The sequence below is a fragment of the Ictidomys tridecemlineatus genome, chromosome 6, assembly GCF_052094955.1.
Source record: "Ictidomys tridecemlineatus isolate mIctTri1 chromosome 6, mIctTri1.hap1, whole genome shotgun sequence".
In the NCBI taxonomy this organism is placed as follows: Eukaryota; Metazoa; Chordata; class Mammalia; order Rodentia; family Sciuridae; genus Ictidomys; species Ictidomys tridecemlineatus.
Genome location: NC_135482.1, coordinates 76,307,614 through 76,320,994, shown reverse-complemented (window position 1 = coordinate 76,320,994; position 13,381 = coordinate 76,307,614). Strand labels below are relative to the sequence as shown.

Below are 13,381 nucleotides of genomic sequence, written 5' to 3'. Positions count from 1 at the left end.
CACCTAGGAACTTATTACAGCGGTCGGGTCCCACCCCAGACCTGCTGAATTAGAAACTAGGAGGGTCAGGCCTAGCAAACTGGGTTTTAATAAGCACCTCCAGCTGAGTCTGATGCACACACTTTTAGATTCTCTGGTCTAACTGAAAGTATAAGCGACCACCTAAAGATCTTCATGAGATCTCATCAGAGGACCTTAAAACCACATCCTGTGGCTTTGTGGAACTGGCAGCACTGGCTGTGATCTTCACCCTGAGGCCTTTTCTTACGTTGAGTGTCTTTTGCTAAGATGCAGAAATGAGGAATAGTTTGATTTCTAAACCCACGTCCAAGCTTTTATATTTCCTCTTAATTCTTGGAAAAGAACCGGTTTCTTTTTTGGTTCACTATTCCTGCATTTTATCACAGGCTGCTAAATAAGCCACTTGACACTTTCAGCATTCTTCTTGGAGTTCTCCTTAGTCAGATCCATGAATTGATTAGGTGCTCTTTTAATTTTCCACATTACTGCATTAAATAACTTTACTAATTATTCTTAGTTCCTCATTTCTTCAGCTACCATTAATATTTCTATACTGTTTTTAAATTTTTCCTAATAGCATCCAGCTTTTGTCTACCAAATGGACACAAAGCCAGTACATTTTTTTTGTTTGTTTTTTGTTACATCAGAATCCCCACTTCTGGTAATACTTTTTGTTTCAGTTATCTCTTACTGCATAGCACAAATCATCCTCAAATTTAGTACCTTAAAATGTCAATTATTCTCTTGCTCACTATTTTGCAATTTGGAGTTTGGTAAGGATAGCTAATCTCTGATCTGTACTGTCAGCATGGGTATCTTGTTTATGTGTATGGATTTATTTCCACAATGTCCCACTTACATGACTGACAAGTAGGTGCTGTCAGCTGGGATCTTAGTTGAGATTTTCAGCTTGGGTCTTGATTCTTCTCCAAGTTAGCTTGAGTGTGTGTGTGTGTATCTTCTCAGAACATGGCAGCTGGACTCCAGAAAGTAGGAAGAAAGAAGTTGCCAGGCCTCTTAAAAATGAAGCTTGAGGGCTGGAGATATATCTCAGTTGATAGAGTGCTTGCCTCGCAGGCACAAGGTCCTGGGTTTAATCTCCAGCACCACAGACAGATAATTGCGCGCGCGCACACACACACACACACACACACACACACAATTAAGCTCAGAATTGGAACAATGAGATTTTTCCTCTTTTCTGCTGGACTAAGCAGTCCTAGGCCTAGCCCAGAGTCAAGGAGTAGAGAATAGACCTCCTTTCTTGGTGGAGGTACTGACAAAGAATTGTGGCTATCATCAGTCCACTATATTCTGATGGCTTCTTTTCAGCAGCACTGAAAAGACACTCTTGGCTTAAGGTTATGAGTTGGTAAAAAGTGCTTGTCACTCAAAGAAAGGTTTTAAGATCTGGAAAGAGATTAAGTCAAAATCTTTTACATATAAAGCACCTCTCTTACTATCTGTTTTAGACATTTTAAGTGTTACAATTCACAGTTGGACTGAATTTTTTTTTTTTTTTTAAGAATTAAATTAAAACATTTCTCACTAACAGAATAATACTCTGGTTGTGTCACTAGTTGATTTTGTCAAGTGATAAGGAAGTGTGCATTCATTTATATATCTTATTTGCTTGTGGTACTGGACTTTTTTTTTTAATAAAGACAGGCTGCCTTATTGGTGGAGAAATAGTTCGCTTCCACAGACTTCGCTTCTCAAGATAATGATCGGGTGCTGCTGTGAACAATCAAGGGCAGAATCGGATGGCTGTAGAAATGGTGGTGGGGAAGCACAGGGTGAGTGATGGGGAGAACGGATCTCAGGCTTTCCACCGCTGGGGCCTTCAGTGTGCAACTGTGTCTAGATTTGTAGGGGAGGACAGAACAGATGGCAGCAGGAGTTGCTTCTGCTTTCACTCATTAACTGGAACCATGTATTGGGTTTGCTCATACAGGACAGTAAATGGCTTCCTGAATTTTCCAAGCACTTAGGTTTAAGTAAATTTCTCCCTATTCAATTTGGAGTTCTATTTTTAAAAAATCTAATTACTTCTCTGCTGCAGAAGTGATTCAACAGGGTTTATAGCCATCCTGTAGCTTTAAAATTCATAGAATTTGGTATTAGATCCATTTATTTTCTACTTTTAGCTTGCTTTCTTTTTTTTCTTCAGTATTGGGTATTGAACTCAGGGCTGCTCTACCTCTCACCTTACTTGCAGCTCCCCTCTTTTTTTTTTCTTCTTTTTTGGGACAAGGTCTCACTGAGTTGCTGAGGCTGCGTCCATCTTGTGATTCTCCTGCTTCAGCCTCCCAAGTAGCTGGGATTACAGGTAGGTGTGTCCTGCTCGGTTGTTGGACTTTTGATCTAATGCTTTTGGTTTTGGTTATGCATTTACTTGAGAGCACCAATTAGTTGTTATTAAGTGTAGAAATAACTTGAATATTTTTCTTCACTTTGATCATTTGTAAAAATGTTTGGGGCAATACTAGTTTCCTTTATTTGATTTTGGTTTTACTGAATAATTGTCAAATATGACTGATAGAGTGTTTCTTATTTTTCTCTCCTTGCCCCTCCCCCACGCCCCTTGTGCTGGGGATTGAACCCAGTGCCCTTACACGTACTAGGCAAGCTCTGTACCACTGAGCTGTGTCCCTAGCCCTTGGTTCTTTGTGTTTTTCATGTCTGTCTTCCTCGTACTCTACCAAGTCCGGTGAAGTATTTAGGAATAAGACTCTGGGAGCTGGGGAGGAGGCATGTTGATTGTGATACCATACGTAATGCTGTATGAGGAGTTCTTCTAGAAGCTTTGATACTCCATCCCTTTGTCAAGTTCTCTGGCATGACATCACTACCCACAATTTCAAAAATAATTTCCACACTTGTTTTCAGACATTATCTTCTTCTTTGTTACCAGAAATTATAATTCCGTTTTCTGTGGGAGGGGCTAGGCACTCGATTCATTGAGAGATCGCTGAGCATGGACTGGTAACGCATTTTGGGAGAGATGGTGTGGACAGGGAGTTGCAACCACTGTCCTTTGCTTCTTCTCTAATATTCATGGTCTTTCACAGCCAGACTTGAAAGCTGGAGGTCGTTGTCTGAAGTCCTGGATTACACGCCTACAGATTGTTCAGTGCCTCTGAGTGAGTGATGTGATTTGGGCACAATCACAACAATCACACAATCACACCTCTTGCCTTCACAACCACTTCAGTCTTACTTAATAGGACCTTATTTCAGGGTTTGTAAAATCCGCTGCATTCTATTTTATCCTCCTCCTGGTGAGAATATATTCTCATATAAAATGCAAAAATTGTTCTTTATTTCAACTGAGTAGGTACATGACCTCCTGATTACCTTCCAGGTATTTCTTGCTGAATTCACATATATGGGCTAAATAATCTTAGTTGTCTACAATTTTTCTTATATGTTCTACCTTCCCTCATAGCTCTAATAAATTAGCCACGTAGTTACATACATTTAATATTTAGCAGAATTATTAAATTTCTACTTGACCTTCTTACTCTATAGATATATAAGCAGCAAAATTCATAAAGCATTATATTCTTCCCCTACCTCTTCTAATACATAATTCATGAAATAATGTCAGAGTTGTAATGGGTCCTTGAAATTGTGGAATTTAATTTATCTCTTGCAGATATTGCATGTGTTGATGTTCAGGCTTAATGCGTACAACATAACCCAGAAAAGTGGGAAATGGTGCTACTGTGACTCTCTTCATGTTTCATCTGCCCAGTAGGCTGTTTTAATAAAAATTTATTATCATGTCCTATTCATTTCTTCATAAATTGTGTAAATTTATCTTTTGGCATATTTTGCTTATTTGCTTCAAGTGTTTTTCTTGATTTTTTAATTTTTGTTAACCAAGATCATTTTGACTTTCAAAATTTGGACTTCCTGTTTTTTTTTTTTTTTTTAGCATTTACAAACCATTTCTAGTTTCAAAAATGATATACCCATAAAAACTACAAGGTGTTGATGAAAGAAATCAAAGAGTTAGTTAATAAATGGAGAAATATGTTATCTTAATTGGTTGGAAGACTCAACATAGCAAAAATTTAACTTCTCTCAAATTGATATATAAATTTAACCCAATTCCTACAAAAATTCTAGGAAGGTTTTTAAGCTCTAGAAAAAGATTATTCTAAAGTTTGCATGGAAAGACAAAGTAACTAGGTTAACAATTTTGAAAAAGAATAATGTGAGAAGAATCAATCTACCCAATATTAAGATTCATCAGATAGTTATCAAGACTGTGGTGTTGAAAGAGAGAGAGACAAACACAGGAACTATAGAACCCAGGAATAGCCACATACTACTATGGCCAATTGATCTTAAAAAGGTGTAAAAGTATTACAGTCAAGAAGGATGGTCTTTTCAGTAAATGGTTGTCCAATGGATGCCCAAACCCAAACAAACAAACAAACAAACTAAAACTGTCCAAACCTCAGACCTTTACACAAAATTAGCTCAAGTAGATCATTAATTTGATTTAAATATAAAACTATTAACTTTTAAAAGAAGACGTATCGGGGGGGGGGGGGAATCTTCAGTGTCTGTAGTTTGGCAAAAAGTTTTAAGCCATAGCACCAAAAGCATAATCCATAAAAGAAAAAAAAACCCTAATTTCATTAACATAAAAAGTTTTGTTCTGCATTAGACTGTCAATAGGGTTAGGACTGGGGTGTGATTCAGTGTTAGAATCTGTGGTTTTCATGTGTGAGACCACAGGTTTAATCCTCAGTGCCACCCCCAACCCTAGAAAAAAAGGCAAGATGTAAATTGGTTTCAGGGGAATCATTTGGCATAGAACTCTGCCCTAGAATACATACTAAAATCTCAAAACTCAATGGAAAAAACATGTCTGAATGATTAATTAGAAAATGGGCAAAGTATTTAACACAATTAACCAAAAAGAAAATGAAGATGACAAATGAAAACATGCACATGTGGATACTTACCATTGAATCTAGTATTTGTACTTCTGGACATTTATCTCAGAGAAGTGAAAAGTTAGATCTGTATTAAAACCTGTACATGAACAGTTAGATCAGTTTTATTTGTAATGACCAAAGACCATAAACAATCAAATGTTCTTCAAAATAAGAATGACTTAACCAACTATGGTACGTCTACACAATGGAATTTTGTGCACAAGAATATATTGGTATTTGTAAGACACTGAATGAGTATCAAGGGCATTAGGCTAAGTTAAAAAATAATAATTTCAAGAAGTCACTACTGTATGATTACTCTTATATAATGTTCTGTAAATAATAAAATGATAGTGATGAAGAATGCACTCAGGGTGGCCAGGGTTTAGGGAGGACAGAGAAAGGGGTATTGGGTTGACTAAAGGAGTAGCACAAGGGAGCTCTTTGGGAATGGAATAGTCTGCATGTGGATTACGGTGGTGGTTGTGACATGAGTCCCTACAAGTGATAGAAAGGTATAGAACTAAATGCCTTGTACCAATGTCAGTGGCCTGGCTATAAGATGGAGTCATTAAAGGAAACTGGGTGAAGGGAATACTCAACCTCTCTCTACTATTTTTGCAGTTTCATTTGAGTCTATAATTATTGCAAAGTAAAAAGTTAAAAAACAAAATGAAAAACCAAGAAGATATACCCAGAGACTAGACTGTGCTATTCACAGTTCAAAGGTTCCTTTTTTTTTTAAAGTATATTTTTAGTTGTAGGTGGACACAGTATCTTTATTTACTTTTATGTGGTGCTGAAGATAGAACCTAGTGCCTCACATGTGTAGGCACTCTACCACGGAGCTATAGGCCCAGCCCTCAAAGCTTCCTTTTAAAATTAAAATTAAATTAACTCAAATAAAATTGATTTTAATTCCTTGGTCACATGAGCCATGTTTCAAGTGTTCATGTAATTATCTTATTTTTTTTCTCCACGTTTTTAAATTAGTGCATTATAGTTATACATATGGTGAGATTTGTTGTTACATATTAGTATATGCACACATTTTACTAATACAATTTGGTCAATATTCCTCCCTGGGACTTCCCTGATCCCTCCCTTCCTTCTACCCCTTGGTCCCTTTCCTCTATTCTACTCATCTTCCTTTGTTTTTCTGCATCACCCCCTCACCCCTAGCTCACCACCCCCTGACTCCCATCCATTCATTCATTTCTTTCTTTCTTTCTTTCTTTCTTTCTTTCTTTCTTTCTTTCTTTCTTTCTTTCTTTCTTCCTTTCTTCCTTTCTTCCTTTCTTCCTTTCTTCCTTTCTTCCTTTCTTCCTTTCTTCCTTTCTTCCTTTCTTCCTTTCTTCCTTTCTTCCTTTCTTCCTTTCTTCCTTTCTTCCTTTCTTTCTTTCTTTCTTTCTTAATTCTCTAGCTTCCACATATAAGAGAACAAGCATATGCCCCTTGACCTTCTGAATTTGGCTTATTTTATTTAAGAGTTTCAAGTTTTGTCCATTTTCCTGCAAATGACATAATTTCATCTCTCTATGCTTGAATAAAACTCTGTTGTGTATGTACACCATATTTTCTTTGTCCCGTCATCTGTTGATGGACACCTAGGCTGGTTCCATAGTTTGGCTGTTGTCAGTTGTGCTGCTATAAAATGGGCATTCATGTATAGCTATAGCGTGATGATTTTAATTCTTGAGTATGAACATGGAGGAGTGGTATAGCTGGGTCATAGGGCGATTTCATGCCTAGCCTTTTTGAGGAACCTCCATACTGATTTCTGTAGTGGTTGTACTAATATACAGTCCCACCAACAGTGTAAAAATGTTCCTTTCTCTCTACATCCTTTCCAGCAGTTATGGCTACCTTATTATGTGTCAGAGATGTAGAACATTTTTGTCACCACGAAAAGTGCTGCTTGCACTTGTACATTGCTGGTGGGACTGCAAAATGGTGAGGCCAATTTGGAAAGCAGTATGGAGATTCCTGGGAAAGCTGGGAATGGATCCACCATTTGACCCAGCTATTGCCCTTCTCGGACTATTCCCTGAGGACCTTAAAAGAGCGCACTATACGGATACGGCCACATCAATGATTATAGCAGCACAATTCGCAATAGCTAGACTGTGGAACCAACCTAGATGCCCTTCAATAGATGAGTGGATAAAAAAATTGTGGCAGCTATACACAATGGAGTATTATGCACCACTAAGAAATGACAAAATCATAGAATTTGCAGGGAAATGGATGGCATTAGAGCAGATTATGCTAAGTGAAGCTAGCCAAGCCCTAAAAAACAAATGTCAAATGTCTTCTTTGATATAAAGAGAGCCACTAAGAATAGAACAGGAAGGAAGAGCATGAGGAAAAGACTAACAGTAAACTAAGACGAATGGGGGGAGAGAAAGGGAGAGAGAAGGGAAAGCATATGGAAATGGTAGGAGACCTTCAGTGATACACAAAATTATAAGAGGTTATGAGGGGCAAGGGGGAGGGGGAAAAAAGAGGAGAGAATTGAACAATAGCAGAGGAGGTAGAGAGGGAAGATGGGAGGGGAGGGGAGGGGAGGGGGGGATAGTAGGGGATAGGAAAGGTAGCAGAATACAACAGTCACTAATATGCCATTATGTAAAAATGTGAGTATGTAACAGAAGTGAGTCTGCAATATGTATTTGGGGAGTTCAAAACCCAATTGAGTCAAATGTATGAAAGATGATATATCATGAGCTCTGTAATGTTTTGAACAATCAATAAAAAAAATGGGGAAAAAAAAAGTGCTGCTTGGCAGTGTACATAAGACAAACCCTTCTGCAGTATGAGTTGCCACATGCATCGGTACCTACACATTTCTTAGTGAACTGTCTTAAATTTATAAGTCAAAAAGCAGTGGTCTGTACTAGTAAAATTAAAGAGAAGAAATGCATTTAACACATGTTTTTTAAAAAAAATATTGTAATTTTCTTTCTTTTTATGCAGTACCGGGGAATGAACCCAGGGCCTATCCATGCTAGGCAAGTGCTCTACCTCACTCTAAACTACATCTCTCTCCTTTTCTATTTTTTGAGACTGGGTCTCACTAAGTTGCCCAGGCTGACCTCAAAGTTATGATCTTTCTGTCTCAGTCTCTCAAGTAGCTACAAATGTATCCTTATATTTTTAATAAGGAAGTGAAACATTTGTTTCATGTTTGAAATAGGAATAAGGTTTTTACCCCTTTAGCTGCCAAAACAGTTGCTTCTCCCATCCCCTCCCCCATCACAACAAAACATGCATAGGAGATGGGCAAAATAGAGGGGATGTGGTGGTGGATAAAGAAATCAACTTGAAAAGAAACTCGGAAAGTATTTTTAATATCCCATAGGTCTTGTTTTTTTCTGTTTCTTGGTGACCAGCTTACCACTGGTAGCTTACCACTATAGAGGAAGTGCAAGCCGACCTTAAATCAGAAAGCTATTTCTGGCTCAAAGTGACCTTAAGGAAGTGACAAATTTACTCTTCTTGTTTTTTCTCATAGCCAGTCAGCAAATTAAGATAAAAGTGACTATTGCTGGGTGAACTGCAGGGCTGCAAGATGTTACTCTAAAATGATCCCATGTTCTGGGTTATGTGTAAAAGTATTTGCCTAAAAGTAGATGCAATACAAACTTTTGAGGAATTTAGCTATGAAAATGACCACAAGTTAGAGAAAGTTTACCAGGCATAGAAAGTTTTAGGTTCTTTTGAGAGGGAAAACACAAGGAAACAATGATGTAGGGCAGAAGTTTTTAGTTTAAATGATCTGTAGATGGTCTTAGTTTTACCATCTATAAAGTGGGCCCCATAGTACCTTTTGTTATGATTGCTAACGAGGCAGGCACATAGTAAGTCAGTATACAGTAACAATACTGATGATAATGTTGATTTTATAAAGACATGGAATATAATGATGGTGGTATTAAGAACAGATAAGGAGCTTTGCTTATTTTCCTTTTATGAAACTTCATATTTAGCCATGTAATACTTAGGAGGGTTTCATACATTTAACTTTCTAACAAATTGAGTTTTCTAAAACCTTCTGAAATTTAAATGTGTGTATAATTAAATTGGTCAAAATCACTTGATGTGAAATCAAGAGAGATAAATCTGTTTCTGTAGAGTCTAGCAAACCAACATATAAGCAGCGAACTCAGAAAAATAGCACACATTTATGAGAAATTTTATTTCAGTGCACTCTCTGCAACGTTTTTCTACAGCTGTATCCACATAATATCTGAACAATGAGAAGGTCTAGTCAATTCTAAAGATACATAAAAATTTACGAGGTGCAATCAAATTCAATCTTCAGGAGACATTCCACATAAATTTTCTTTTTTCTTTTGCTGCTCAAAGTGCTAAAACATTGAAAAAGACGTCAAGAACAAGGGCCAAAAATACACATTAGGCTCCTTGCCACTGTAGTACCAAGTAGCCACCCAGGGAAGTTCCAATTTTTGTCCACAGGTCACTGGCATGTCTGGGTAGGTTGAAGTTTCCTGCCGTACTTCTCTGACTAAAGACAGAAACTCAAATGCTTACATCCTCATTTGTGTCACTCATGCCTGAGCATAACATGAGTACTTCCTGTTCAAAACTTAGCCTCCATCTGCTGAGCTCACCTTCAACTTTCAGCCAACCTGGGTGAAGATGGTGGCTTGACTTGCTGAGGTTTGGAAACCATTAGGTAGCCATCAGTTAGATGCCACTAATCTATGTGAACCTTCCACGTCTCACTGTGACACCTTTCACTTTATAGAGATTGGCTCCTAAAACTTATAATAAAGACAGTGTCATTGACAACAACTGATTGTTGCAGATGGGTTACTACCTCTCCAAATCCCCACTCATGGAGGCATTATACTGGATGATGGGGTGTTTAAGAAAGAGCTAATCAGTTAGATGTATATTGTCTTGGAAATTGCACCAAAAGAGTCTGTTAGAAGCTTTGAAGTATATATAACTTGTCTCCCTAGTGTCAGTATAGCAATATCCAGCCTGCCTTAACACACTTTTTTTTTTTTTTTTTTTTTTTTTGCAGGGTTGAACTCAGGGGCACTGAGCCACTGAACCACATCCCCAGCCCTATTTTGTATTTTATTTAGAGACAGGATCTCACTGAGTTGCTTAGGGCCTTGCTTTTGCTGAGGCTGGCTTTGAACTCACGATCCTCTTGCCTCAGCCTCTCTAGCCTCTGGGATTACAGGTGTATGCCACCGTGCCGGGCCTGCCTTAACACTCTTGGCCTAATTTTTCTTACCTAATTTTTCTTTTAAGACTGACATTTTTAATGTATACTTCTCTGAGCAGTTTCTTCGTGATTCTGCTTGTTGGTTCCTAAGTGTATTAAATGATTTTTACCCTGTACATCAACATTTTCTCAAGTGTTCTCAGAGTACTGTCAGATACTTTCAGTTGATATTTGAAGAAGTGGTGTTATAAACTGGAACTAAATTTAGGTATTATAGTTTGATTCCAACTACATCATCTAACTATCCCATGGAAAGGGAAATTAGAATTTGGATTATTATATAAATGTTGAGTCTACATGATGATAAACCTTTAGGTGTTTTGAAATGTCTATGTTATGAGATCTATTAACTAAAATACTCTTCCTAATAAGTAATTTATACACACAAGGATGAGAAATTTGCTTATTGATGCTTTTACTACATTAAAACTCTGATTTTTTTTTAAAAAATATATTTTTTTTAGTTGTAGATGAACACAATACCTTTATTTTATTTATTTATTTTTATGTGGTGCTGAGGATCAAACCCGGTGCTTCAAATGTGTCAGGCAAGTGCTCTGCTACTGAGCCACAACCCCAGCCCCAATCCAGATATTTTTATGAAGAAGCGGAATTGCTGTTTGACCTGTATACCTTTCCATGGCTTTTTTGGGATGCGGAGAGTTTATATACAACTTCACTATTTAAATTTTCTAATGGCTATGAAAAAAATCCTGAAGATCCTTCAAGGCCTACCTTTTTTTTTTTTTTTTTTTTGAGGGGAGGTGGTAGGGGCAGCAGTATTGGGGACTGAGCCCAAGGGTGCTGTACCACTGAGTTACCCACTCAGCCCTTTTTATTATTTATTTTGAGGTCAGATCTCACCAAGTTGCACAGGCTGTCCTCAAACTTACAATCTTCCTGCCTCAGCTTCAGGAGTAGTTGGTATTACAGGCGAGTTTGGCGTGTGGCTATAAGCTATTTTTAAAACATGGTTTAGTTATAAAACAGAAGACTGTAACTACGGTTAAATCACATGTAGTTGGCCCCATCCTTCCCATTCCACCCACAGTATTCTCGAGTCCTCTGAGTACATTTTGAAATACCTTCGTGGAATGTCGAAATGTATTACTTGCGTAGTTCTTGGAGGCTGCATCACAGCTAGCAGTGAAGAAACATAACTCTGCACTTCCCATTATTTAATTTTTTAACATGTTGAACACAAGATGCGTGCTTTTCGGCTGTCCAAATACAGTATGCTTATAGATTTTACCAACATCCCACCAATTCAAGTCCTTCTTCCAGAAGCAGGAAATAAATTGATGAGAAAAGTGAAAGGTGCTGCTGGGCATTCTTTGGAAGGAATCCTTTATGGGGTGCTGTGAGTACTGCTGTTTTGTGATTGCCTTTTCTGAACTCAGGGAGAAAGCATTTGGGTTTTCTGAGTATACCAAGTATCTGAGTAGATGAAATTGCTGGTATTTGTGCCATGATTGAAAAATTATTGTGAATCTTGTTTAGAAACATTTCATGCTGTGATTTTTCATAAAGATGTGCTATTTGATGTCTTCAGGTTCCAGGAGCAGTTACTTGAGGGAATGGCATTTCTCTTTATGGATTCACAGCACGGCCATTTTCCTGAGTAGAATCGAGCTGTGTTCAAATGCAATCCATGTGGCCCCTTCTCCCTGAGTCTTCTATATCATACTCTCTTCCTTTAAGGATTTCTTGAAATCAATTTGCATGATTTATCAGAATCTGAAGTCTAGTTGACTTGACTAGATCCTTCTAACACTGTGGCTATATTGGTCTCATAGTATTTTATATTTAACCCAAACCACTTTAGAGAAATGTCTTTGTTCAGAAACCCATTTTTTTTAAAACATATTTTTGGTACATAAGAAAGGGAAAAAATGAAAACATCCAGGTAGGTATAATCTGTGATGCCATGATGAGGTGCTTTCCCTGTTAGTTTCTATTGTCTTGCAAAGCCGAGGTCATAGTGTATGTGGGTTTTATGATATGCCTTCTACCTGCCACTTTATATTATTTCAGGTTACTAAACATTTTCAAGAATTATCTTTTAGTAGCTGTATGATATTCTCTTACAGGCTAATTAATTAATTAATTCAGTTAACTCGTCCACTATTAGATATTTACAGATTTTTAAAGATTTTGATTTGTGAATAACTGTAAGAACATCAATTTTTAAGACAATCTTGCAAGGTGCTGGGGCGGGGTTCTGTTGTGTTTATGTTCTTAACCCATCGTGTCCCATCATCCTATGTAGAATTGAAAACTCAGAACTTAATATTTTAAGATATTAATAATAGCCTGACCTTAGATCTTTAAGGACAAATATTAAATTATGCACATGTTTGTTTAAAAGTTAAGGATCTTACATCTTTTTAAACTTCTTTGTGTCATCCAGTTTATGCTTTGTTCATCGGGACAAAATAGAATGGAATCTATAGATCTTTTTGCAAATAGCTCCACCAGAAGGGAAATGGAAGGAGGATTATAACTAAGGCAGGTTCTTTTATGTGCCAAGCCTCCTGTGAATGGAAAACAGACCCTTGCACATAGTGTGAATTAAGAATGAGGTATGAAAATACTGGTGCCTAGGAAGATACAAACTTACAAGACCTTGGTCACTATTTTTTTTTTTTAAATGAGATTAGAAAGGGCCTGAGCTTCTTGCAGTAATTCAGCCACAGAAGAGAGAAGCTTTCCTCCTTTATTCCTGTTGTGAAGAGCTCTGTGTCACAGACTTGCACCAAGATGCTGTGCTGACCTTTCTTGTGGAATGAATGGAATGAAGTTTAGAGCACTCAGTTACTCATAAATTTTTAAGTGCTTCTATTTACAACTTCAAGGCACAAAGATAGATTTTGATAGAATAAAAATGGCGAGGATAATGTGATTATAGAATCAAAATGTAGAAGTGTGGAGTCTCTGTGTAATTTTGGATCAGAAAATTTGAGTATTTTTAAATTTGACTTAAAGATCAAAGAGTATTTATGCTAGTTTAGATGTTAACATAAAATGAGAACCTGACTTTTCTATACAAATAAGTAAAATTTTATTGACTGTATGCTATCCATAGTAATAGTAATTTTTCATTTTATTTTTTGCTGGTAAGTTTAAGATTTTATGTATAAAT

General features: G+C 37.1%; 1 protein-coding gene across 4 annotated transcripts in view; it reads left to right on the top strand.

The window, feature by feature from the left end:
- Window positions 1-13,381, top strand: part of Fgd4 (FYVE, RhoGEF and PH domain containing 4) — a 200,284-nt gene that overhangs the window by 56,003 nt on the left and 130,900 nt on the right. The window contains exon 1 of one of the 4 annotated variants that reach the window (XM_078014912.1): window positions 11,576-11,599. The exons of the other annotated variants lie outside the window; for them this stretch is intronic. Within the exon in view, the coding sequence (XP_077871038.1) occupies window positions 11,590-11,599 (10 nt within the window). The 5' untranslated portion in view covers window positions 11,576-11,589. Of the gene's footprint in view, window positions 1-11,575; window positions 11,600-13,381 lie in introns of those variants that run through there. 4 annotated transcript variants of the gene reach the window in all.